The 25,885-nt window shown below is 53.7% G+C and overlaps 11 protein-coding genes across 11 annotated transcripts; 4 read left to right on the top strand and 7 right to left on the bottom strand.

Annotated features, from left to right (window-relative positions):
* Window positions 1-202: 202 nt before the first annotated feature.
* ATEG_06751 (uncharacterized protein) lies at window positions 203-574 on the top strand (the record flags this gene model as incomplete). Its single annotated transcript, XM_001215929.1, has 1 exon — window positions 203-574. One exon carries the CDS (start codon window positions 203-205, stop codon window positions 572-574), a length of 372 nt encoding a protein of 123 aa, XP_001215929.1.
* Window positions 575-1,408: 834 nt separating this feature from the next.
* On the bottom strand, window positions 1,409-2,438 carry ATEG_06750 (uncharacterized protein; the record flags this gene model as incomplete). The annotated part of the gene is made up of 2 exons (XM_001215928.1): window positions 1,409-2,131; window positions 2,193-2,438. 2 exons carry the CDS (start codon window positions 2,436-2,438, stop codon window positions 1,409-1,411), a joined length of 969 nt encoding a protein of 322 aa, XP_001215928.1.
* A 706-nt stretch (window positions 2,439-3,144) lies between these two features.
* On the bottom strand, window positions 3,145-5,622 carry ATEG_06749 (putative signal transducer; the record flags this gene model as incomplete). The annotated part of the gene is made up of 2 exons (XM_001215927.1): window positions 3,145-3,635; window positions 3,690-5,622. 2 exons carry the CDS (start codon window positions 5,620-5,622, stop codon window positions 3,145-3,147), a joined length of 2,424 nt encoding a protein of 807 aa, XP_001215927.1.
* Window positions 5,623-8,276: 2,654 nt separating this feature from the next.
* ATEG_06748 (putative RNA binding protein Jsn1) lies at window positions 8,277-11,980 on the top strand (the record flags this gene model as incomplete). The annotated part of the gene is made up of 3 exons (XM_001215926.1): window positions 8,277-8,515; window positions 8,594-11,921; window positions 11,975-11,980. 3 exons carry the CDS (start codon window positions 8,277-8,279, stop codon window positions 11,978-11,980), a joined length of 3,573 nt encoding a protein of 1,190 aa, XP_001215926.1.
* Window positions 11,981-12,512: 532 nt separating this feature from the next.
* On the top strand, window positions 12,513-13,907 carry ATEG_06747 (MT-A70 family; the record flags this gene model as incomplete). The annotated part of the gene is made up of 1 exon (XM_001215925.1): window positions 12,513-13,907. One exon carries the CDS (start codon window positions 12,513-12,515, stop codon window positions 13,905-13,907), a length of 1,395 nt encoding a protein of 464 aa, XP_001215925.1.
* A 116-nt stretch (window positions 13,908-14,023) lies between these two features.
* ATEG_06746 (ubiquitin carboxyl-terminal hydrolase) lies at window positions 14,024-14,824 on the bottom strand (the record flags this gene model as incomplete). Its single annotated transcript, XM_001215924.1, has 2 exons — window positions 14,024-14,724; window positions 14,773-14,824. The coding sequence occupies 2 exons, from the start codon at window positions 14,822-14,824 to the stop codon at window positions 14,024-14,026; spliced, it is 753 nt and encodes a 250-aa protein (XP_001215924.1).
* Window positions 14,825-15,029: 205 nt separating this feature from the next.
* On the bottom strand, window positions 15,030-15,972 carry ATEG_06745 (putative mRNA decapping hydrolase; the record flags this gene model as incomplete). The annotated part of the gene is made up of 2 exons (XM_001215923.1): window positions 15,030-15,271; window positions 15,339-15,972. The coding sequence occupies 2 exons, from the start codon at window positions 15,970-15,972 to the stop codon at window positions 15,030-15,032; spliced, it is 876 nt and encodes a 291-aa protein (XP_001215923.1).
* Window positions 15,973-16,502: 530 nt separating this feature from the next.
* ATEG_06744 (uncharacterized protein) lies at window positions 16,503-17,670 on the bottom strand (the record flags this gene model as incomplete). Its single annotated transcript, XM_001215922.1, has 2 exons — window positions 16,503-17,332; window positions 17,385-17,670. 2 exons carry the CDS (start codon window positions 17,668-17,670, stop codon window positions 16,503-16,505), a joined length of 1,116 nt encoding a protein of 371 aa, XP_001215922.1.
* Window positions 17,671-18,868: 1,198 nt separating this feature from the next.
* On the bottom strand, window positions 18,869-20,916 carry rex4 (putative 3'-5' exonuclease; the record flags this gene model as incomplete). The annotated part of the gene is made up of 9 exons (XM_001215921.1): window positions 18,869-18,910; window positions 18,960-19,159; window positions 19,215-19,292; window positions 19,342-19,522; window positions 19,677-19,688; window positions 19,733-19,767; window positions 19,797-19,843; window positions 19,906-20,505; window positions 20,579-20,916. The coding sequence occupies 9 exons, from the start codon at window positions 20,914-20,916 to the stop codon at window positions 18,869-18,871; spliced, it is 1,533 nt and encodes a 510-aa protein (XP_001215921.1).
* Window positions 20,917-21,194: 278 nt separating this feature from the next.
* Window positions 21,195-22,608, bottom strand: ATEG_06742 (60S ribosome subunit biogenesis protein NOP53; the record flags this gene model as incomplete). The annotated part of the gene is made up of 3 exons (XM_001215920.1): window positions 21,195-21,414; window positions 21,471-22,409; window positions 22,475-22,608. 3 exons carry the CDS (start codon window positions 22,606-22,608, stop codon window positions 21,195-21,197), a joined length of 1,293 nt encoding a protein of 430 aa, XP_001215920.1.
* A 541-nt stretch (window positions 22,609-23,149) lies between these two features.
* cef1 (putative cell division control protein (Cdc5)) lies at window positions 23,150-25,571 on the top strand (the record flags this gene model as incomplete). The annotated part of the gene is made up of 2 exons (XM_001215919.1): window positions 23,150-23,529; window positions 23,597-25,571. The coding sequence occupies 2 exons, from the start codon at window positions 23,150-23,152 to the stop codon at window positions 25,569-25,571; spliced, it is 2,355 nt and encodes a 784-aa protein (XP_001215919.1).
* Between the last annotated feature and the right edge of the window lie 314 nt (window positions 25,572-25,885).

Here is a 25,885-nt window from a genome sequence, read left to right as displayed (position 1 = left end):
GCCACGCTTATCGGACCATGATGAGCTGGTGTTTTGTCTTGGCTGCCACGCGGGGCGCTCACTCTTCGGGCATCCATGTCCGTCAGCTCCACCCCTCCACTGCTTTGGTCTAGACAAAGCGTCCGTGTGTCTGTCTGGGCTTCTGATTCTGCAGCGATGAGGGAGTCTGGGTGGTCCGATCGACATCGGTCCAGGTCCAATGATGGCGGCCAAAGAGCTTTTCACCCCTCCGACAGAAACCTGGATCAGATCCCCTGAAGAAGGGAGGGGTCAGGGTGGAAACAAGGCCATTCGGAAGCAATCGTGCAAGTCTGATGGTTCTGATGCAAAGACTGGACATGACGCCATAAATCTCGACACAATGAGCATGTCTCCGAGTCCGATTGGATATCCAGAGGAAATACGGACAATGAGCCGGAGCGGAAATCAATCAGAATCCCACGGTGGTTCTGTTATGATTCCCCACGAAAATCAACGTAGTTGGTGGGGTCCGGCGATGATGAGGTCAAACGTACACGAATACCTAAGAGAAACAAATATGACACCTCCTGGACCCAGAAAGTGGATGATCTGACTCCACGACGGAACGCAATTCCCTCGACTTCCTCAACCCCGTGCCACGGATCGTCTCTCCGAACGGTCTCCGACAGGTCTCCCCCGCCAGTCGCGTCCGTGTGGTGTGTTTTCTTTTGCCAAGTGGACCACTGGAGTAAACATTCTCCCTTCGTTCCCTGGCCGTTGTTGATGCTCCAGGCATCAACCGGGGTTCTGGCCGGGCGATCTAGAATGACGACAATAACGGGGCCTCGGTTGAATGCCTCACTTTGCTCTGTTCTTGCGATTCATTCGAATCTGAACTGACGGCACTCCGTACGGATTGAATGGATTGAAAGCCCTTCCGCCTGACGCGATGTTATCATGCATCTGGACAATTGCAGAATTCGCAGGTACTCTGAGCGTGCTGATGTGGCCATGCTAGAAACCAGAATTCTGACTAAATCCTCATACCGACATGGGAGAGAAAGCAATCACATCATATCACAGCGTGCAGCTTGTTGGGCACACCAGAATGTGCCCTCGCCTTATCTGACCTGATCCTCCAACAACTGAAGATGAGGCGCCCATTTCACCCACGCACGCAATTCCCCTGGGTGTGAAAAAATAGACGAAAACTTTGACGGTATACTTCAGGCCTGGTACCACTATGAGCAACCAGGGTTACCGGCGGTTTCCGCGCTTGAGCCAAACCACGGTTAACCTTACGGGTAGTAGATGTTTGGACGAAAACGTTGTAGTCAAAGAATACAGTAGAAGAACTAGAAAACTACTACTTGCGCTACCTATGCCTTCCCTCATACATTAGTACTAGTTAGACATCCACCAGAAAACAAGTCCCAGGTTCCTGCTATCACCAGACGGGCACAGGTGAGCGCGCATACTCCTCTTTCTCCTCTATCAAATCAGCCAATTCTTTCTTCAACGCCTCCGCATCTTCCTCTTCCGCAATATCACTGCTTCCCTCCGTAGGTGTCTCATAATCTTCCTCCTCTTCATCATCATCACTCTCATCCTCTTCGAGCGGATGTGCCAGCCCCGAGAACGCCACGATGCGTTGAAGAAACCACTGCATCTCCAGCAATCCCCACGAGGGAAGCGGATGTTGATCGGGGTCCGACGTCAGAATGTCGAACTCCCCGCCCGAGCAGATCTTCTCGTCGTCCACGTTTTCCCAGAACTTGAGCGAGTCAGTCCCCTCGTCCACCCGCGTACCAGTCAGCGTCGGACGCTCGAGCAGATCGACCTTCGACGGCGGGATTTTGCAGTTCAGCCAGTAGAACGTAATCGACACATTGCCGCCGACGCCAAACGACGTCGGCTTGAGGGCGAACCGCGCCTGCTTCCATGCGTTGTGCACATGCAACGCCATGCACATCCTGTTGGCGCAGGGTCGCGGTGCGTTCACCTCCCACGCCCAGTTGCGCACCCTCTCCTCGTGCCAGAAGAGCGCGAGCGTGTCCCAGAACGTTACGGACGCCGGTGTCGTCGTACCGATGCTGGGGACGATGTGCGCGACTTCAAGTCGCCACGCAATCCGTGTCACCGCACAGCAGCGCTTGTCGCGCTCGAAGCACTGCAGGCTGTGAGTATCCGGCTGTAGTGGAGTGCTTGGGACATGGAGGAGAGCACTTTACCTGTTGTATCTCTTTCCCGCCATCATATATGTAGTCTGCGTCCTTCTCTTCAGGTTCTGCTTCTTCTCCTTCTCCCTCTTCCTCTTCCCCCTCCTCTTCTTCCCCTACTTCTCCTTCTTCGTATTCCTCGCCGTCCTCCTCTTCCACTTCATCTCCACCAAAAGCCTCACCAAACTTTCTCTTCTCATTAATCTTCCCCTCACTAGACGCCCTCTCCGCCGCCCCAGCACACGTCGCAGAAGACATAGGAGAACAAGAACCTCCCCCCGCAAACGTCGCAGACAGCACCGACGTCGACGAACAGCGCGGGACCGCCCGATCCAGCCCTACGCCAACTCAGCACGACTCATCACAGGTCTAATCCACACGCACGCTTACAGGTCTTGACAAAGTCCGGGCCGAGCGATTCCAACGCGAGACGTAGAGCCGCCCGGCCTGGCGGCGTGCGCGCCATGCTGATCATGTCGCGCAGACGGGAGAGATCTGCAAACCAGAGACACGCCCATGCAACGGGCGTCACCTCCGGGAGCTCCAGGAGGTCCCGGGCTTCGGTGAGAAGGTCTTGCCGGCCCGATTGGTCGCATTCGGCTGTGATGGCTTTGTTTATTCTTGAGGCACCCATCGGGACTTGAGGTTGATGGTGACTCAGGGAGGTAAGAACTGGGGTGTATCGAGAGGTTGCAGTCTGGTGGTGAGAATAGTAGCCGTAAGCGGGAAAAAAATGGGATGGGAAGCATGAATAGAGAGGGGAAGTGTCCGGAATACGTCAGAAGACTCTCTATCTTGCGTAGCTATGGGAAGTCTTGTAAGCCGTATATCTGACTTTGGCTTACTCCTCAGCTAGTTGTGACCCTATAATGACCCCGGCCGTGGCATAGCTACATCACTGAGGTATTCTAGAACAAACAATTTATTTGGGTATCATAGATAAGTACAGGTTCGACTCCACCGTTTACGGCTTATCGACGTCCATTGGATCGCCCGCTTCCGCTGCCACGGGTGTGGGTGTAGCCGGAGGTGCAGTTGCAGGTGCAGGTGTACTAGAAGCACCACCAGGGACAGGTGTCGAAGCAGATGCTGGAGTCGGAGTAGGTGCAGGGGCGGATGCGGGGGCGGGGGTAGGCGCCGCAGGTGCAGGATCTTTCTTTTCACTATCCTTCTTCTCTTTTTCGGTTTTAGACGCTTCCGTTCCAGAAGAGTCTTTCTTTTCGCTCTCCTTAGGCTCCGGAGGCGCATTGGGATCGAGAAACCTCGCTGGAACGCCCTTTGCGGCAACCCCGGCCGGGCCAACATAGCAACCAAGCATACCGCTCCAGGTATACTTTTGGGCGACAGCCTCTCGAATCTGGTGATACGCGTAGGCATTTGCAAAAGGGAGCGAAGTTTCAGGGTCACGGTAACGCGATGGGAGAGACGTTATGACACACAGCGATGACGAGATTTCTGCCCTGTTTGTTAGCTACCCATCCTTTCCACGTCCGTTGCGGCTCAACTTACTCGTAAGGCGAGGGGGCTTCTTAGCATTGAAATAGATGCTGAATTCGCGACTTTGTGCCGTTTTCTCGTCGAAATTCTCCAGGACAGTAAGATTCCGCCCAGTTTGTTCAATGACGGGAGGAGCCTGAGGAACCTGCGGTTGCGGCTCTTCCTCCTTTGGGACACCCGGCTGGTCCGTATGCATTTCGGACTTCCCTATTGCTTGCTGGGCGGGTGTCAATTGGTCACCAGATTGAGTAGTTGGAGCGGCTGCATCTGCGACAGTAGGAGTCGAAGGCGTAGGTGTCTCTGCTTGAGCAGACGGGGCAGGTAGTTGCGATTTTGGCGACGGCTCTTTAGTCCCCTTATCGATGTTTTCTTTTGTCTCTGATGTTTCCTGCTGAGCAGGGGGAGCGGCTGTCGTTGGTTCCGAGACAGGATCTTTCGTTCCCTCATCAGTCTTTTCCTTCGCCTCTGCTGGAACCTCTGCGATGGAGGGAGCAGCTGCAGAGGCGGGGGTTGGCTCTTTATCAATCTCCATTGGTGTTGGTTCTCCTGCGGGTGGCTCAGAGCTTGGTGCGGTGGCCTCGTTCTTCGGCGCATCTGCTGGTGTGACAGGAGTTGAATCATTCGGTGCCCCTTCTGATACGTCCTCTGCAACCGGTGAAGCCGGCTTATCGCCCTTCGGTGGTTCATTGTCCACAGCCGATGGAGTTTCTGCCACTGATTCTTCTCCAACGATCTCTCCGGAGTCGGGTTTCGGCGTAGCCTCCTTACCTGCTGCATCGAGTGCAGGCGTGGATGGCTGATCTGGAACTGGAGTTGCGGTAGTCGCTTCGGCAGTGCCAGTTGTATTTTCGCGTTTTGATCTTTCTTCAGGTGCCTCTGAATTCTGCTGGACTTGGTCTTTGCTCTGCGTCGAAGCTTCTTCTGTGGACTTCAGAGGATCCGTAAGCGTTTGAGGGTTCGGGGGCGTAGATGTAGATTGTGCAGTAGTGCCGTTAGCAGCGTCCGGGGCGGGCTTCTGCTCTGGCGCATTCTTTTCTTCCTTATCTGCCTTTTTGCTTTTCTTTCGCGCGTTCTCTTCCTTCTCAGGCTTTGGTACGACGTCGACTTTACCAATGCGTGTGAGACGACCATTCGTCCAAGTAGCAATGCCACTCCAATAAGACATGACAGGACCCTCCAAGCGACGATTCTGCAACGCTTCGATCTTGGCTTTCCTCTCTTCGGCCTTTCTCTTCTCCATTTCCTCCCACCGATTGAGACTCTTACTATTGAGTCTTTCAACCCGCTCTGCCTCGGCCAGACGTTCAGCCTGCGTCATCTCTTTGGGTTTGAACTGTGCCTTCCGTTTGGCGGCTTCCTCCATGGTAGCAATCAGCCGGATACGCTTCTCCTCGCTATCCTTGAGTCGCGCATGCGTCAGCTCCTTGTTCTGCATGGTCTGACGACGAGACGACGACCGCGTCGGCCCTTCTTCCGGGGTCGGAATCCACGAGATACGCTCCGATTTTTTCTTCGGCCGGGAGGCAGCGGGAACCGCAGACGGCGCAGACACAGCGGTGGGATCGATCTTGACTTTCTTGCTGGCAATCTTGTACCGGAGGTCCTGCTGGGCGCGTCGCTTCTTCCGTTCGGCCCTCTCTTCCTTCTGGATCTGCTGTTCGCCTTCGTAGTCGTCGGCGCGTGCGTTGGGACCCTGATCGTCATCGTCATCCGACGACTCCATCCCCATATCGTCTTCCTCCCCGCCTTCTTCCTCGACGTCCACGGCGAACTCATTGTCGTCGTCGACTTCCTCGAACAGAAGCGCTAAGTCGTCGTCGGCCTCGGCGTCCAAAAGGGCGGACATGTGTCGACCGGCGGTGGCGCGTTTGGCGCGCCCCTGGATGAGGGATTCGACGGGGCCTTCATCTTCCGTAGATGTCGGCGTTTCGTGGTCGTCCGCCATGTTGGAGTGTTTCCTTTATTGTTTGGCTAGGTTGAGGGGATCTCGGAGGTCGTGTATCGGCCGCGGATGCAATCGGGAGACGCGACCCAGACGGGGCGATGCAAACAGCGTAGGAATCGCGAATCCCATGCACTTGAATTATTAGGACTTATATAGGTAAAAGGTGGGAGCCCCTAGGTTTTCACGATGATGTGGAGGGAATGAGTAGAGGAGCTTCACCAGTGAGTTTGGGAAGGCGGTGGCAAAATAAAAGGCATTCCATCGGGATTATGACTAAGCTTTACTGGTCTTTCCCAAGTGTTGATGCCTCAGGCACAATTAGTTACACTTCGCATCTATCCACGATGATCCTAAGCCCTCAACGTGAGAATCAGACAAATAAGGTGTCAATCGGAGGCCTTTCTCTATGAATACTACAATAGCTAGTCGAGGAGATCTTCTGTCTGACCGGACCGGCCAGATTTGATCAGTACTACCTCGCAAAGGTCGGTTCAGGTACGCGAACCATATGGAATCACCGGCTCAAAACGGACTCCGTTGGCATCCCGTACTGGCTTGTAGGCACGACCAGAGATCAGCAGGGAGAACTTCATGCTATGCCTTGTTAGTATTACTGCTGAAGGTCAGTCCGGAATGTATCTGTGTTGGTGTGAAGACAAGTGTCATGAGGAAGACAAATTATCCCTTGCAGGGAAGTTCAATAGACCAGCGTCCCTTGCAGGGTTTTTTTGGAAGAAAATCTCCGATTCTATGAATGGTTGAACGATTGTTTATAGTCTTTTCTTCCTGGCACTCCCTCTGAGTGTACGATCTACATACGGTAGTAGAACAGCTGTGACGCCAAATGCTTCTCATCTCCCACCGGCCAGGACATAGGCAAAGGTACCTAGTACCTAACGAATATGAACATAGGTACCTACGAAGCTATCCGCATCTGCTCTGCGAGTGGTTGGTTGAATCTCCGAAACAGGGCGAGTTTAGGCCACGTCAAAACAATTGACGGACAGACGGAATGCGGGGTGAAAGGGATGTTTCACCGTGCCAATAATCATCACCATCATAGAAGGGCACGAATGATTGCTTGGAAGAACCTAGATCCATGCCCGTCTCAATTCGGAATAATGGATTCTCCCTACGGTAATTGATGTTCGACGGACCGTTGGCACTTGTCCAGTCTGGTAGAGAGGGTCTTTATGTTCGTCAGGGAGATGTTTCAAAGAGATTAAGGGAGGAGTGAATAATGTGACTGAAAATAGACCCCGTCTTGCTGCAGCAAATCAGCGTCATCAAGACAACAATGAGAGTGATACCCATGAGGAGGTGTTTGATAAACTCTCCACCGGACTTCAGTCTTTATGTACAGAGCCGTCAAGTGGATCATCCAGAGTAGAGAGCGGTAGGAGAATATAAATGCATGTTAGGGTCGCACTGGTTTGCAGCTCGGGCTGCACGACGGGAACAGAGACGCTGGAACCGCGTTCTCGAGGCGTTCCTTCAGGTACCACCTCAGCTTCTTTCAACCGCCGACCGGCTCTACCATCCGCCATCGATCTCAAGATCTGAAAGAATACAGATCTCTCAATCTCTATATTTACACTGAAATAAATCCCGAGTCTAGAAATTATAGAAAAATGACTTGGAAAGAGAAATAATAATCAACTTGTCGCAAGTTCCTTCGTCGTTGTCCCCGGTAATCCGGCCAACTGACTAACCATCTTCTCCTGTGCTTCGTCCATCGTTCCTCTTCCTCTTCCTCCTCTCTCTCCCCTTTCAACAAACGTCCACTCCTCATCGTTTCCTTTTCTCTCTTCTTCTTTACTTCTTCCCCCCTCTAATCCTTTTTCTTTTTCGCAATTAGAGCATATCGCTTTTTATTTCTCCTCTTCCTCTTCTGGCTCGGTGGCATCGTCTCTACCTCCCGAGTCCGTGCCATTTTCCAGCCACCTGCACTCCGGGATCTTCACTGTCGCCGTCTTGCCCGCTCTCCTTTCTCCTTGACAACTCCCCTGGCTCCTCCGTCTTATCCGGACAACTTCATTGCTGTTCTCACGGTCATTACGGACGGATTTAACTGGTTAAAAAGACGGTAAGCCCATCACCCAGTTCGTGACGGATGTTCTGGTGGGTCGTGAGTCGGATCTGAACACAACTCGTCCGGATCATCGTCCATCCACTCTTTCCATCCTTCCATCCCATCTCTTCTTTTACCTCCCATTTCTGACATCGACTTCGCGTCCAATAGCTCGCCTCTTCAGCATTGATTCGGCTTACCACATACGGTCCCTGCATATCGATCGTTCACATCCAGCTTACGTATTCCTTTCGACCCCGCCTGCGAACGCCCTTGACAATCTCGTCATCCTCCACGGTCGAACGCACACAACGTTTGTTGAGAGTCAACGCTGCCTCAATCCGTCATCTGCCGTACCTCAATCGGTGTCGAATCATCATCTTTCGACGAATATCCTATTTTTAGCTGAACAAGTGGGCGTGACCATATGGTTCTTTCGGTCTAATCTGCATCTCCCGACTGATCCGTATATTTACCCACTCCGAACCCCATCCGTTCCGACTTCCGTCATCATTCATAAACACAATTAATACGTTGGGTAATAAGGCGCCTGCCTCCTCAGGGCAGAGGGATATAATCTATAATGCTCCCCGTTTCACGACCCGAGGGTCATATGAACCTCAATTATATTCCCACCACTCAACCAATGTCTGGAACCTCCACAGGACGCAGCTCCCCGAGTGACTTGTCCTCGTCGGCTGCTGTGAAACCTCCATTCGGGTCTTCTCCCGGTCTGAATGGCGCCGCAGGCTCGATTGGAAGTGCCAGGCTCGGGGCTGGATCCCCTTCTCATGACCTCGGTGCTCGCTTGTACTCCAAACGGTGCGTGTTTCACTGGTACCCTGGATTTAGCATCAACGCAAATGGTTCCTAGCTGACGGTTCATCGTTTCAAAATTAGCGCGCGAGAGATCCAAGCTGAGGAAGGCGTGTCTCCCAGTATCTGGGGTCCCCCAACCAGCGGCCATTCCACCCCGCTGCGTGAAAACATCCCGGAGTCGCCCAGTCAGGAGGGCTTTCCCGACCTCGTTCCCACAACCAGTGGCGCAATGAATGGTCCAGCACGTAGAGCCCGGGCGGGCACGGTCCCTTCGAGATTTTCTCCTGTGGGGGCGCTCAACGAAGTGAATCTACAGCAGCCTTTCATGCCTCAAACCACGCGTACCACTCCGTCAACAAGCCCGTTCCGCCCTGCCGGCGTACCTGGCATCGACACAGGCGCGACAACTTCGACTACCGCTGGCGGAAGAAGCTCCGGCTCTCTGTCGCGCCTCCGAGCCGGCTCCATGCCGCAGCGTACGGGTTTCCTAGGCTCCTCCAGCCCGTTTGGGCCCTCTTTGTTCTCAACGAGTTGGGCTACCGGACGTGACCGTGCAACGACCCTGACAAGCATCCGATCGTCAGAGGGCCCCGCTTCTCCTAGTCATTCTTCCTTTTCGCGAGACGGACTCACCGATACCGATGTGAAGACGCTGGATTATTTGGGACTTGCGGAAACCCCGCAACAAGCACGGGCCAACCTTGTACGACCTCCAGTGGATGTCATTCTTCAGCAACAACAACAACAGCAGCAGCAGCAGCAGCAACAGCAAACTTCCTCCTTGCCTCCCTTGCTTGCTGAACTGGCCATGATTAAGAACAACAACAATCGTTTCCGGTCGTATTCGGTGAATGCGAAGGAGAAGTACGCCGATGATGAGGACCTCGAGTATGAGAGCCGCTATTCTCCCCTTCCTTCAGGCACCGTCACCCCGTCCGCCGCCGCCGCCGCCGCCCAACTTGCCCACACCCAGGCTCAGATTCATCAGCATAACCTTGCAGTGCGAGCTTTCGCGAATCATGCGTCGGTCAACCGCCCTCGGGCTCGGACTGCGGGCATTCTGGAAGCGCCGCCACAGCGCTCGTCGATCCGCAACTATCTCGCCACTCCGTCTCGCCTCGACAACAGCTTCAGCGCTGCAGATCTCAACCTGTCTGAAAATGAGGAATATGATGAGCTGTCGGATGCGGTGCAGTTGTTGCATTTGAACGGGGGCGGCGTCCCCAACATGGGGATGCGACCGGGCGACATGGCCGATGATAACAGCCAGGATGGGCCGACCCGCGCCTTGTGGATCGGCAGTATTCCGGTCTCCACCACGATCACTTCCTTGGCGGCCATCTTCAGCAGATACGGCAAGATTGAATCAACTCGGGTCCTGACCCACAAGAACTGTGGTTTCGTGAACTTCGAACGCATTGACAGTGCTGTTCAAGCGAGATCGATGCTCAACGGGACGGAAATTTTCCCCGGCGCTGGTCCCGTTCGCATTGGATATGCGAAAGTGCCTGGAACCTCTGCGTCTGGCACGCCTGGGGTGAATGGCCTTCAGTCATCCCCGACTCCGGATCTGAACACCAAAACCAATGCCGTCGAAGGTGCCGAAGGTTCTGACGCAGCTGTCCCCGAGATCCCACCTCTCTCTGACCTTCAGCCCGAGATGGGACAAATCGTCCAGGACCTGGGTGCTAAAGACGAGGAAGTACGGAACATCACTGCCAGTATTCAGCGCGCGATTGCTTTCCAAGCCTTTGAAGACGAAATTCCTCCTATTCCTGAACCGACTCAGACGCGGATGTTTGACGCACCCCGTCTCCGTGATATCCGCAAGAGAATTGACAACAATGTGTGCTCGCCCCAGGAGATCGAGGAAACTGCCATCGCCATGCTTCCCGAGATTGCCGAACTGTCCTCGGATTATTTGGGCAACACTGTTGTTCAAAAACTTTTCGAACACTGTTCGGAGTCTGTGAAGGAGCAAATGCTCGTCCAAATCGCCCCTCACCTGGCTGAGATCGGTGTGCACAAGAATGGCACTTGGGCAGCCCAAAAGATCATTGATGTGGCCCAGACTCCCACCCAGATGAAGATGATCGTGGACGCTCTCCGTCCGTATACTGTGCCTCTTTTCCTTGACCAATACGGAAACTACGTTCTCCAGTGCTGCCTGCGATTTGGCTCTCAGTACAATGACTTCATCTTCGAAACGATGCTCAGCCGGATGTGGGAAGTTGCCCAGGGTCGCTTCGGTGCTCGTGCTATGAGAGCCTGTCTCGAAAGTCACCACGCTACGAAAGATCAGCAGCGCATGCTCGCGGCGGCCATTGCTCTTCACAGTGTGCCGCTGGCAACTAACGCAAATGGGGCTCTCTTGCTTACCTGGTTCCTGGACACATGCAACTTCCCCCGGCGCCGCACCGTCCTTGCTCCCAGACTGGTGCCTCATCTGGTGCATCTGTGCACTCATAAGGTTGCTTACCTGACCGTTCTCAAGGTCATCAACCAGCGCAACGAGCCCGATGCTCGTGATATCGTTTTGAACGCTCTGTTCTTCAGCCCCGGTGATGAGGTTTTGGAAAGGATTCTTAGCGACCAAACTTCCGGCGCCACCTTGACTTTCAAGGCTCTTACCATCCCCTTTATCGATGATTCGATGCGCGCCGAGGCTGTAAAGAACGTGTCGAAGGTTCTTACCAAGCTGAAGGCCACACCGAGCCAGGGCTACAAGCGCCTGATGGATGAAGTCGGTCTGTCATCCCGCGGAGGGTCCAGAGACAACCATGGACGAGACCATGCTCCTGGTTCCGAAAAGCAACATCGTCCCACTTCCCGACAGGCGACTTCCAATTATCCTCCGCAGCCCTCCATGGACAGGCCGTACAATGGACAGTTCCCTCCAAGCATGCTCGCTCAGAACTTGGACGGGGTTCGTCCTGTCGGGGCTGAACAGCAGCAGGGTTCGTCGCCGTTTGATCCTTACGCCGTCAATGGAGTTAATGGTCTGGGTTCGACGGGGGCGATGAACTCGCTAAACGGAATGGCTGGCCCTGGGTACGGTCAGGATCCCCTGATGCCCCTGTCGCAACAACAGGTGCAATACCAGGCTTATCTAGCGGCACAGGCTAGAGGCGTGTCTCCGGGTGGCCTCTACCCTGGTCTTGGAAGCTCCGGCTTTGGATATCCGGGCGCAACGCCCTCCATGGAGAATCTCCGTGCGATGCCGTCTCAAGCAGCGCCTATGCCCGCTGCCACCCAAATGAACCCGAATTCGATGCTTAATCAGCCAGGCTTTGGTCCCCAGCAATTCAGTCCGGTGATGGGCACGACTCAGATGTATCAGTATCCTCCCCCGTATAATTATCCGACTCAGCCGACCCAGGGACAGTCGGCTGGGGCCCGCCGTGGACGTGTAAGTTGGCCCGCTCAGAGGATGCCTGTGACGAAACGCAGCTAACATGACAGTTCTAGCGGTGATCTCATCTATGGCATTTAATTCGTCTTTGACTTCAACTATATGTACAAAGTTTTACATTCTATCTCCTCTTTTCTTTTGCGTTTTTTTCTCCTGTCTATCCTGCTTTTTGGGATACAGAGTAGTATGGCGAAACGACCCTGATTACACCTAGACCGACGCTGGATCGTCTTGGAAAAGGGGAAGAAGAAATGGACGAAGAAAAAGTGTTATTGTGTGTTCAATCTATATGTGTGTCTGAGCATGGCGGTGTTTTTGCTGTGGTTTACCTTCCAGCATCGTCTGTGTGTTGGATCCAAGACCAGTTATCAATGACGAATCCCGTTGATTTTTGTTAAGCATTTGGAATCATGTACTCGTGGTGATCTAGATATGTGCGTTTAGGACTGACGAATTTCCTTGACTTGAAATTGGCGTAACATGGTTATCTCTGAAGCCTAAGATATATTTGTGTGCCGGCTGGAAATATCTACCCCACAACATCAACTTCAATCTGAACCACCTCATCCACCAAAATGGAACAGGACCATGCCAGACTCCGCTATCCTGTATAAAAATGCCAGCAACGCAGTATTCGTCATTGACATTCCAACCTCCATTGCCCTGGCACAAAATTTGTCCCCAGTACAAGCCGGGGCCGCCTTGACCACCCCAGCAGAAAATGCCCTGGCGGAGAGCAGGAAACGTCCAACAGCACATCTTCTCTCATCCACACCATTAAACAAGCCCTACCCTCTGTCTTCAGAGCCAAAAACAGATGTCGCCCGCGCACGACTCCTCGAGAGGATACCGCCCGCGGAGCGCGTCTACCACGCGGATATCATTGAACCGCTGGTGCGCGACGCGCTGAACAATATCTGCACCAATAACTCAGATATTCAGGGGGCCTGGTGTCTCTCTCGACGTGTGATAGAGGACCATAGTCCCACAGATGACGTCCATGAAGCCAAGAGGAAGTACGACCACGTCGATGGTCGTCCACCACCTCCGGGAGACTTCCCGCTCATCCTCGACGAAGAATCATCTGCTCAGTCAACAGCCACCCCCAGCGACGATCCACCGTTGATCCTCGCTCCAGGCGTGAACATCTTCGCTTCACCGTCAGATGTATACAATTGCTCGACGAGAAACACCTCGTCCGCACCCGCGACACTGCAAATCACCCACGCACCATCAGAACCAGATGCCGACAACCCCAGCGACAGTGTGGCCTTCCGCATTCCCCCGCTGTCGAGCTTCGTCCTGTGCAGGATCCCCATGTCACCAGACATGTCTGTAGACGCACGCGCATCCCCTATCCCAGGCCTCTCGGCCTCCAGGAAGTTCGACCTCATCCTCCTAGACCCCCCATGGCACAACAAATCGGTGCGCCGCAGCCGCCACTACCGCACGCAGTCCTACCGCGGAGGAGACGGTCTCACGCAGTGCGTGGCGGACATCTTGCGCACGCATCTCCAGCCCACGCCGCGAGCTATTGCGGCCATCTGGATCACGAACTCGGGGAAGGCGCGCGCTGTCGCGTACGACGCACTGCGGGACGCCGGGATGTGCGTGTGCGAGGAGTGGGTGTGGGCGAAGACGACGGCGGATGGCGAGCCCATCTGCGCGTTGGACGGGCTCTGGCGCAAGCCGTATGAGATTCTGGTCATTGGGCGACGAGGTCGTGGGCTGGGCTCGCATCCGCATACTGTGGGTGTTGAGGATGAGCCTATGACGAGGAGGGTTATTGCGGCTGTTCCGGACGTGCATTCGAGAAAGCCGAATTTGAGAGAGGTCCTGGAGACCGTTTTTTTTGGGCCGTCGGACGACCATCGAGATGGCTACTCTGCGCTGGAGGTGTTTGCGAGGAATCTAACGGCCGGGTGGTGGGCTTGCGGCGATGAGGTGTTGAAGTTCAACCAGGATACGTGGTGGGTGCAATAGTGGACAGGAGGACTCATAGGTACATACAATCTATTCCCTCAACCTGACTCCAAACACCGCACATGTAACGAGACCCAAGCCCCATAAACATCAAAGCAGTAAACCCCTTCTAATGATTAATCAAACACCGCCCCCAAACTAACCAGACTGAACCTCAGATCCGGATTCCCACCCGCAGCCTCCGTCTTCAAGAACCGCCTCACACCCAGCTCCAGCGCCTTCTCACTGAGGGCATCCTCATCCTCGCCGAGGACACCCCGCTCCAATGGGCCCTTCCGCCGCCCATCCAACTCCCACAACCTACCATCCGCGCCTTTCACAAATGCCACAAAATGCAAATCAACGTTATCCTCCGCCTGGGGCGCCGCCGTATCGCCGCGGCGCGCCGCGTCCGCATGCGCGCTCTCCAGCGCCTTGCTCTCGTACAGCAGGTCCGCGCGCGGCACGGGCGCCAGCGGCTCCGCCTCGCGCAGCAGGCTGTCCAGATCCGACCCAGGCACGACGTGCTTACGGGGCTCGCCGTTGGCTACGGCGTGCAGGAGGCCGATCAGCCCGCACGCGTTGCGAATCGTCTGCTTGAACCAAAGCACTGGCTCGCCGGCCCCGCGGCCCGTGTATTCGGGGAGCTGGCTGTCTTCGGCGAGGCGCGAGGATTCGTAGGTCTGCGAGACGGGGAAGACGAGGAGGAGGGCGTGCGAGGGGCGCGGCACGAAGGCGAGGAGGTCGGGCTCGTCGATGGAGTAGACGTCTGTGAAGCCGAGGGCCGGCGAGAGGCCGAGTTGGTGCACCAGGTGCGACATGACCTCGGGGTTGTTTTCTGCGGCGGTTAGCTGGTGTTTGTTGGAGGGGAGGGGAGGGAGTGTACCCAGTGGCACGAAGGCCTTGTTGGTGCTTGGGGCGTCTGCTTGGTCGGCCATTTTGGATGTAATAGAGAGTGTGTGGAGGATGGTTGTGGAAAATGAGGTTGGGGTGATGGAGGTGAGGGGTTGAAAATCAATATTGCGGGGTCGGTTTATCCGCTTATTATACAGTTTCCCAGATCGCCTTGATAGTACAACCAGACGATCAGTCCTATAGCAGTGTAATCAATGTCATTCCATCGTGTCTATCATAAATCTATATCTAGTTCAATGGTTTTCCTCCCCGCTTGAGCGGCTCGTAGATGTTGGTCCAGAGCTCGCTGGCCTCGCCGAGGAAGTAGGTCAACCCAACGTCGGCCATGCTCGCATTCTCGTCGCCGGAGAGTGTCTCCAGCTGGGAAATGATATTCTCTAGTCCGAACGCCTTCCCGGTGGCCTGCGTGCTGCCGGCCTCTAGCATCACATTGACCACGTGAATGTGGAAATGGTAGTATGTCGGTTGGTCTGTTCGCACGCAGTGTTAGAAAGTTTCTCAATAGAAGGATAATAAACGGGGGTTTAGGATTCTTACAATGAACATAGAGCTTGAGCTGATCCTGCTCCAGATCCGGATACATATGAACAGTCCCCTCGAGCAGTCGCTGCCGCAGATACCGCAGCCAGGGAATATGCTTCTTCTTCAGATCGCGCAGACTCCAGATATCCCGCCGCTGCACAAGAGCAAGAAGGTGCAGCGACCCCATCGTCTTCCGGTCCCAGTTCAGATCCGGCAGCATCAGGAAACCATCTTCAGGCCCATGACCCGCATCTCGCAGGATGACATCCTCCTGCTCCGTGCGCCCCTCCAGGATATTAAACACCCAGTTCAGCCGGCCCTCCTCCCGCTTGGCGCTCATGTACGGCCGGATGTAGTCGCGGTAGATCTCGGGGGTCTCGGTGACCATGCGGAGCACCTGATCGGAGTACTTCTTGATGTGTTGTTCCGTGCACGGCCAGATGAGGTTCAGCTTGAGATCGGCGGAGGACTCGCTCGCGGCGTCCGAGCCGGACGACGCCATGTACCACCGGTAGATGTCATTGTCGCCCAGGTTGTTGACGCGCGTGATGGCTGCATGGAATGCACGGAGGACTTGGAGGGATTCCGTGGCGAAGGCGGCGCGTTCGGCAATTAGGATTCCTTGCGTACCATCAATCGTTCCGAGCATCGCGATGCGGCGGCCATTCTGGTCTAACGTGAGTGTTAGCATGGTCCTCTTCCAGAGCGCTGTGCAGTCAAGTGAACGGATTGGGAATGGCGGCGGGGATTTGACCTTGTTTGAGGAGCTTGGTGATTTCAAACTTCGAGATAAGCGCTTCAGGCGCAGGTCTGCCATTGTTGTTGGCCTCCATAGTGGCTATTCTGAGGCTAGAATATAATCACCAGTTACATGGAGAACGATTGATTGGTGTTTTACCCCAGATCCTCGTTCCTGGCAGAATTGCTAGGCGGTCAGGCCTGTTGATTAATGGACACTCTCGTACCAGCCAACTGCAATCATCTCTGGATATATCCTCGATTGTACGAATGATAAGGAGAGCACCTGTTGGCGAGTGAGGGTAAGCTTGCTTTGGCCCATAGCCACTTTTGAGTCTTATAAGGATGACCCTGGGAGAAAACAGCCACTCTATATACACTCAGCGTTGGGCGTTCTCAACGACGCATTCATAGATCATATAGATCGCGAACCATGGCGACTTAATCAATATTAAGAGGCCAAATTGACCTGAGGGTTGCCTCATCCTTCACAGGATCATCGTCCACTGCCTCGTTTGCTAACACGGCCTGCAGCATTTCATCAAATATCTCCTTGTGTGCCAACTTCGTTGTTTCCCAGCTCTCTGGTGGCATCCATTCATCAGTTGCAGTGTTGAGCAAACTCGACAAGTAACGTCTTAGATTTTGCGCTGCCTCAAACAACTTGTATTCTTGCTCGTGGTTTGCTAGTTCTTCTGTTGTCGGTGAGGGCAAAGGACATTGGCCCGAGAAGCCTAGCTTTTCCCAGTTGCGGGTCGTTTCAATCAACTCATGGCGCAGGGCTACCGCTCCGTCCTTCCGGGTTCTGTAGCTGTAACGAAAAGGTCGCAAGAGGGTTTCGTCCATCAGACGGGGATTAAAGAGGACAGGGGTAAGGAACTGAGAAGCCACATTGAATGCTTGCGTATAAACATCATCCCCAGTTCCATCTGATATAGCAAAGTCTGGGATCTCGTCGGAGTACCAAAAGGCCGGTTCGATACTCGCTGCTTGCCAGTCAATGATGCCGGTAATTACAGAGGGGTCTTTCTCCGATACAAAGATATTCCTCGTATGCAAGTCCGGATGGTATAACACTGGCTGTGAAGATGTTTTGATCCTATGATCCGTAGATATTGCCTTCAACAAGATCCGGGCTTGCTCTAGGAGGATTTTGTGTTCTTCGATGGAGCCGTGATAGGATGGTCTGTTCTCTCCATCGGAGGTACTAGGTGGAAGTCTTGAAAGCCCGGCATCGATCAGGCCATCGCTATATTGATGAATGTCATTCCCTGTCTGGTTAGCAAAACACTCTGGACGATGGCGATTCTGTAGGCAACTCACAAGGTCCACGGTTGGGCTTCAAGTCGTGATAGGAACGGCTTTCCCCTACGCTGCAGTCCCAGTAGCGGACGCCGCAGTGGGGTCCAATGAGGAATTCATTGTCCAACGCCTGTTGATTGCGACATCCGGCCTGACCATCCGCAAGATACAAACTCCCATAAGCCGGAAACTCAAGGTCGACCGATTCCTTGACCTTCCGACATATTGCATCTATACAGATCACCCGTTGGTCTCCACTGAGTTCCCGCCATCTTTTGTTTAATGGTACACCCACTGCATGATCCATGATGATATACTCGCTTCCAATGGCATTGTCAGCGCTTTGGGCATCCTGACTCCAATCAAGAATCTAAGGTATCGGTATACTGGTCTTTGCTTGTACTAACCAAGTCAAATTATGCACATAACTTGGAAACATGAGACACCAACTTACGGTATTGGATGGTCGCCACCTCGGAGGCAGTGGTCAGCTGTGCTGGCCCGGCAATCGAGAAAGGAAGCCTAGCCACTATTCGTCTGCCACTATCAAGGGTGAAAATGAAAACCCGATTGAAGCCCCCTTCAATTTTCTGGCAGTCTGCAACAGAGACTGCATCGGGGCAAAGCGCGAGAACTTTCTGACATAGAGCGCCAAAATCAAATTTGATGTAACGTGCATCTCGTTCCAGCTTGTCACGGCGAAGCCATCGGCCACTAGTATAAGAATATGGATCGGATTTGACCTATACTGGAACTGGGGCTTTGTCTAATACCAGAGTAGTTCCCATAGTCCGTACTGTTGAAAGAGGTTGAAGGTATGGAAAGTCGATATGGAAGAACGGACGTGACCCCCAAGACTTGGGTGCGAGTTGGAGACCAAAAGGACTGTGAAATAGGGAGTTGGCAGCCAGCTGCATTTGACCTCCCATACTGGTTCTCACAGATGAAGGAATCTATGAAGGAGATAAAGTGTTGATAGGGGTAAAGCCACTGCCAAGGCAGGGCTGACCAACAGAGGCATGTTGGCCTAAGCAGGGATTTTGGCACAAGCCACCATGAAGTGCTAAGATTCATGAAGTAGTAGTATGTATTCTTCTTCCTTTTCTTTTGGGATTTCATTCTATCCTAATTAAAACCATGCATAAATTACCAATGTCCCTCATCTGAAAGTGTCCGTAAATCATATGCACGTCGTTCTGGGTATGGAGCTATGTTTCGAAGTACCAGATTAAAGGAGCTGAGAGGCCGAGTGGAATAGCCCAGCAGCGCATGTACTGTCGCTTTCGTATTTTCGCAAAGGATGCGTTCTCTCCCAGATTCATTTGTGGAAAGGAGGGATGAATGGAGAGCGCTGCCATTACCGCAACCATGGTCAATTTCCGATTTACCTGACCGTGTTCGTCCATATCCAGGTGGAATGACCATACAAGAGCAGCTTCCACGGACGATTCATGTATCGAAGCCAAAGAGTAGAATTAGGCTAGTCCAGCTTGCCTGACGTCGATTCATGTAGATGGCTGCTTTTCGCTGCTAGGCTGAATATGCATCTGTCTTCAATCAGCATATCGTCATCCAGAGACCTAACAGTAAGCTTACCGCTTCAGCCAGCTTAATCCATTCCTCGACACCCTTAACAAACGGGTCATCAGATGCCGGCATTGTCTCGTGTCCCCAGACCACTACCTCCTTAAAGGTCGATTGCTGTTCTAAAATCTTAATTGGTTCCTCCGGCGCAGAGTCATCGTTCTCCGCTGGTTTCGACGGGATAACGCGTTCTGTAAGCGCGGCAACAACTCCTTTGAAGTAGGTCAGCCAGTGCAAACAAACTTCCACCGTTATGGGATGACTCACCTTGGTAGCCTTCTGGAACCGCAACATGTCGACCGCGCAATTTCCGGCCACGGAAGTGGGCGGTTTGGAGAGCTTTGTCTACCGATATGAGCATTTCCCAACATCTACATAGGCCAAATGGTCCCACCTTTTTCGTCAGGTACCGGGATCCAGAAGCGATCCACCGAATTGACAGGACCGTCGTGATGAACTCGGCAAGGGAGAATGTTGGGTGTGCATTTGTCGGGACAGGTCGAGTCCGAAGATTGGGATGGGCGTTGCAGGGCAAACATGGCTGTGGTCCAATTTGAGAAAGAGTTATCTGATATCTGCACAGTAATTCCAGTATTTTCAATTGCTCCAATTCATAAGAAGAGGTGGAAGGGGAGGATCGATCAATTGGAAGTTGAAGTTCGGGAAGACGCGACGCGGCCAACGGAGCGCGTAAAGTGGGAGGGAGATCCAAAAGCGGTCAATCCCTACTACGAAGTAGGCCTATACATCCGGTAGTTTGCAAGGTCAACAATAGCACGACCTACGATATGGGCATAATTGAGCTTTATCATGGGAGGTTCTGTTTATTTCAAATCCATCGGATCAAACCAATGGTCGATAATTTATTGCTTAACGGGGTGGGAACCATGTCTTGTCTATATCAATGCAGTCATCCAATATCTATGCTATGGGTATAAAACGTGCTAAAGACAATCACCTCTTTCGAGTCTTCTTCTTCTTCTTCTTCTTTTTCTTCTGGTCGTCCCCTTTCTCCTTCTCCACTACCACCCGTACCGGCCATTTCTTCGCATGCTCCCTCTCGAATCCATCCTTGTCTCGCCGGTACAAAAGCATCGTCGCCTTAGCATCTTCAACACTAGAGTGAGCACCGCCTTGGATGTCCAATCCTAGGAATTCAGAGGCGAGGACTTTCAAGCGGGGTGAGCCACCTCCCGCGACCTTTCGATATGGCGGGTACTTGCTAGTATCTCTGATGTCGCGCTTGGGGTGGCTCAAGAGAAGCGCATCCAGGTCATTCCTAAGCGCATGGCCCACCAGAATCCGTCCATCGATGATTTCCGCCACCTCCTTCTGAACCTGCTCGAGCGTTCGCGCTTCCGCCATATGCCTAGGGAGTATACCGCTCACATGCGTCCGCCAGTCGGTGACCATTTCCTTGGGCCTGACGAAGGAGTCGTAAACTTGTTCGCCGTTAAAGTTGACGATACTGACGCGGGCGAGGGCTGAGTCGTGATCGGGGTTGGGACCGACTCCTACCATCTCGCAGTCCATCGCGACATATTTTCCCAGTTCGGCGCTGTGCAGAAAAGACATTAGCAACTTTATCCAGTAGTTTCGCATAGAGAGCCAGGCCATAAGAAAGAACTCACGTTTTAGAGCGGCCTTCGTTGACCTTCGCCGTCTTGGGTTCTGCGCGGACCGCAAGGGTAGCAGTGGAACTCTTCCGCGAAACACTTTTCACTTCAGTCTCTTGGACACCATTCCCGCGGTCCTCCGAAGAGACCTCAGACATCCTCTTCCTTTTCTTGATCTCACGGGCTTGTTCGTATTTGGTTTTTCCTTGCAAGGCCTCGGTCTTCCGCTTCTTCACGGCACCATTTTGGGGTTCGCGGTCCGCAGTCTTGCGCTTTGTCGAGGTGGAGACGCTTTCCTTCTTTAACGTCTCCTGGAGTTTCTTCCAATTGCTGGAGAGATTCTTCAGATCCATTCCAACTAGAAGCAGAACCTATTGCATGGTGGAAAAGTAAGAGGACAGAGAAAAGCTGTTGATGCGGAGGAACCAAGTCGGCCGGAAATTGATGGCGCTAGAGATTAAAATTTCGGACTGCGGCCCACCGGCGGCAGTCTGGACCGACACTTTATACTTGGACAGTAGATGGAGTATACAAAAGCACAACTCTTAATGCAAAGAACTTTTGTATTCAGCGCTCGGATTATTACGGGCAAAATTCTATATGAGAAACATCCAACAGTGATAAATGAAATCTACTCCGCGCCCGGCACCTTGAAGTCCTTGTATGTCCACTTCTCCGTCACCTCTCTCTTGGCCTTTCTCGCCTGCGTCACCGGCTTCCGAGACTCCAGCTTGCCCTGGACAATGAGAGTCCGGAATCGGTCGTCAAGGAGATTGCCTTCCGGCTTGAGCAATCGCAGAGAGTCTTGCAGCTCGTCCGGCAACACCACCTCTAGGGGTTTTTCGGGGGCCCTATGATCGAGTCAGTGATAGTTCAAAGCCGAGATGTAGAATAGATCAAGACATACTTGTTCTTGCCGCCCAGGGGCCTGCGTCGCAACGTAGTGTCGTCTCCCTCTGAAGAGTCGTCGCCCGAGTTCTGGGCGACTTGAAGGTCCCGCTTGCTAACCTCTTCAGCGATTGCCTTCGCGCGCGCAAGTTGCTCTTCTTTCTCCTTCATTCTCGCCTCCCACTTAGCCTGACGCTCCGCTTCCTTGCGCCGCTTGATCTTGTTCCTCTGCGTCTTCGTCTTCCGCTCTGGTCGCTTCTTGTTGAGCCAGTCCGGCTTTTCATATTCGCTCTCGAAGCCTTCCCAGGCACTCTCGTCATCAGACTTGACCATTCCATCGTCGTCCTTAGCCTCAGCAACCAAACGCAGCCTCTCTTGCTCTTTGCGCTCCTCTTCTAGCCGCTTCTTTTCGGCTTCCACCTCTTTCTGACCTTGTTCCTGAAGGAGACGATCCCACTCCTCGAAAGACGGATTGTAACTCGTTCCAGCATCAGGAGTACGGACCGCTGGGACCGGTTTCCCATTAGCAGCGAGCGAAATCGGACCCTGTTTCAACGTATCCGGCGCAACCTTCGGCTTCGGTTTCTCCAGGTAGTCAAATTGCGGGTCTTCCATCGCCGGGGTATTGTCTTCCTCATCAGCCCACGGGTCATAGAGCGTACCTCCCTCAACCTTCTTTCCAGGGTTGTTCTCCTTGGCGACCTGTTTCAGGCGCAGCCATTCCTTGCGGCTGACCCAGTCGCTCTTCTGTCGCTTGCTCTTCGGCTCAATGACACCATCCGTCACTTTGGAGTTCAGGCGCTTGCGGGTATCAACAGCTGGGATGGCGGACCGTTGCGCCAGGATCTCGTCGGCCTTGAGAGGCTTGCGCTTCTTGTGCTGGGTTTTGCGGATTTCCGCTGAACCGAAGGAATCGAAGGTGAACAGTTCTTCCGAGGGCTTTTCCGCCAGAACGCCACTAGAACAAGGTCAGTAAAGAGAATTCCGTGGTGAGAGTTCCGTCGAGGAAAGAATTTAACATACCCTTTGATCTCTTCATCTTTCAGTAAACGCAGGCCCTCTTGCACCTCCGTAACATCAATATTCTTACGCCACGCCTTCTTACCCTTACGGGATGGCTGGCTGAACTGTTTCGGGGCCTCCACAGTAGCAGACATTTTGACGACACGACCGAGACAAATAATGTTGCAGTCGCGCCAGATGGGGGATTTTTTTTTGTCGATAGATAAGCGTTGATCTGAATATTTTCGGATCAAAAATCTGGACCCGCTTACATAAGACCGCGCGGGGCGAGCGCAGGGGCGGCTAGCGCGTTAAATGTTCTGCGGCTAATCTGCACGGCCGCCGGCTCTCTCGCTGCTCCTACTCGAACTTTCACACCCGCGTCAGCCATCGTCGACACTGGGCACTGCGGACCTGTTGTTCCGGACGAGAAAGACTCCGTGTTTTTCTGTCAGCATTTCTTTTCTGTCGCTGTATTTTGTCGAACTGATTGGGCCAGTCTGCCCTGTGGAATCTTGCAACCATGCCGGTTGTCAAAGGAGGTGTCTGGTAGGTATTCCATCATTACGCTTCCCAAGAATCTACCGGCTGACTGTGCTTTAGGACGAATATCGAAGATGAAGTGCTTCGGGCAGCGGTACGTATACGATTCGTGATTTTCACGGCGACGAAACAAGAGTCTACGCCACGACCGCGATGCGACGTGATGCTAACGGGTCTAACCGACTGCAGGTGTCGAAGTACGGTCTCAACCAGTGGGCGCGAGTATCCTCGCTGCTAGCGCGGAAGACACCGAAGCAATGCAAAGCGCGATGGGTTGAGTGGCTGGATCCCGGCATTCGAAAGGTCGAATGGTCGAGAGAGGAGGACGAGAAGCTGCTGCACCTGGCCAAGTTGATGCCCACGCAGTGGCGTACGATTGCGCCGATTGTGGGCCGTACGGCAACTCAGTGCTTGGAACGCTATCAGAAACTGCTGGATGAGGCGGAAGCTCGCGAGAACGATGAGTTGGGTCTGGGAGGTCCTGCTGGTCCTGAAGCTTCGGCTCCAAGTGCAGACGATGTTAGACGGTTACGGTATGTCTCGAAAGACTTGGCCTATTTGCGGAATTGTGGAAGATTTGTGCTGACGGTGACTACATAGGCCCGGCGAACTCGATCCTGACCCTGAGTCGAAGCCCGCGCGTCCGGACACGATCGACCTTGATGAAGATGAAAAGGAAATGCTGAGCGAGGCGCGTGCTCGTCTGGCGAACACACAGGGTAAGAAGGCGAAGCGCAAGGCCCGAGAGCGTCAACTGGAGGAATCCCGGAGACTGGCAGTGCTACAGAAACGTCGTGAGCTGAAGAATGCGGGCATCAACGTGAGGGTGGTTACACGGAAGAAGGGCGAAATGGATTACAATGCAGATATCCCCTTCGAGAAGCCAGCTGCGCCGGGTTTTTACGACACTACTGAAGAACTATCTCGCAATGAGCGCCAGAGGGAGATGTTCGATCCGCGAAAGCAACAGCTTGCGAATAAGCGGAAGGGTGACCAGGACGAGGATGCCGAGCGAAAGAAGAGGAAGAACGACAAGAACAGTAACTCGGCCGCATTCGCTGCTGCGGCCCGTGCTGGTCAGATGCAGAAGATCCGTGAAGCGGAACAGAGCAGCAAACGCAGGGCTCTTGTCCTTCCTGCGCCGCAAGTCAGTGAGGGCGAGATGGAGGACATTATCAAGATGGGTATGGCTAGTGACCGGGCCAGCAAGATGGCAGGAGACGAAGAAGCAACTCGAGGCCTGCTTGGAAACTACTCGGCTATGGTTGGAGGCACACCGATTCGGACTCCCCGCGCACCCCCGGAAGAGGATCATATCGCCAATGAGATCAAGAACATCAGGGCGTTGACCGAGACTCAGTCGTCTTTGTTGGGCGGAGAGAACACGCCTTTACACGAGGGCGGATCTTCTACAGGCTTCGACGGAATCGCTCCTCGTCGTCAGCAGATTGTCACCCCCAACCCTATGGCCACTCCCTTCCGGCAAGCAAATGGTGTCGGTGCGACACCCATGCACGGAGGTGTTGGTCCTGGAGCGACACCTTTGCGCACTCCTCGCGACCACTTCTCCCTGAACCGGATGGAAGGGGGTCAGCTTGTTCCCGCCACCCCGAAGGATATAAAGATGCACGAGAATCTCGCACGCCAAGGCATTCGCAGCAAACTAGCTGCACTCCCTAAGCCAAAAGAAACTGAGTGGGAGCTGGAAGAACTCCCCTCCGAAACTGCTGAGCCCTCTGTCGCAACTGAAATCACCGAGGAAGACGCGGCCGAGCGTGATCGGAAGGAAAAAGAGGCACGAGAGAAAGCCGCCCAGGCTGAATTGAAACGCCAGTCGCAGGTATACCAGCGGTCGCTCCCCAGGCCGAGCGTGCTCGACATTGATGCTTTGATGGAGCGCGCTTCTCACGTTACGGATCCAATCGCCAGCCTAATCACTAGGGAAGCTGCGCTTTTGATTGCTCACGATGCACGAAAATTCCCTCTTCCAGGTGCGAAGGTCGAAGGCAAGGCGCGCAAATTGGAGCGACTGGACGATGAGTACATTGCATCCGCGCGAGCTGCCATCGCGGCCGAGGCTGCCTCCTCGGCCCAGCAGTCCGAATGGCAGGAGGGATTCGATGCGCAGTGGTCATCCACTCACTCGAAATCCCTTCCTGGCCTGTCCAACTACGCAGACGACGAGGAAGAGGATGTATACCAGCAGGAGCAACGCATGATCGGCGCTTTCGACAATGTCCAGGCGTCTCTGATCGCTACGGCGGAACGAGGCAACAAACTCGAGAAGAAACTGGCTCTCCACTACGGAGGATATCAGAATCGGGCGAAGATGCTCCGCAACAAGATTGTGGAGGCCAACTCGGCTCTGGAGAAATCCCGTGAAGAGCTTGATGCATTCCGCAACCTTCAGATCTCGGAGGAATCCGCGCTCTCGCGCAGGCTGGAGAAGCTCCGGGACGATGTCGCGTTTGTCATGCGACGAGAGCGCGAGGCGCAAGAGCTCTACCGGACGCGAAAGGAGGAATTGGACGAACTGGTCGCTGGGACTGGAGGGATGGTAAATGGATGGCATTGAAATGCGTTGATAGTTAGTCAGGTCTGAAGGTCAGAATGTAATTATATCCATTTGATTGTCCTTTGGAAGCACTCAGTACATGTTGTACAAATTACTGTAAAATATCTACACTAGTGGTGGTGTTGCATCGATGTAGTTCTACTCCGTATAGTCTGTGGCCTGCACTGGGTGGCATTCAGTGACGCACGCCGAAAGCGACCAGTTGCCGCCCGGAGGGAAGTCATCATTCTCGCCCGTCCGGAGTTTCCCTCCGTCCTCCCCATCACCCTCCATCCCTCTCGCCCATCAGCCAGAACCACCACCATTCTCTTTCC

The sequence above is a fragment of the Aspergillus terreus genome, genomic scaffold, assembly GCF_000149615.1.
Source record: "Aspergillus terreus NIH2624 scaffold_9 genomic scaffold, whole genome shotgun sequence".
Taxonomy (NCBI): domain Eukaryota; kingdom Fungi; phylum Ascomycota; class Eurotiomycetes; order Eurotiales; family Aspergillaceae; genus Aspergillus; species Aspergillus terreus.
This window is presented reverse-complemented; position numbering and strand designations above follow the sequence as displayed.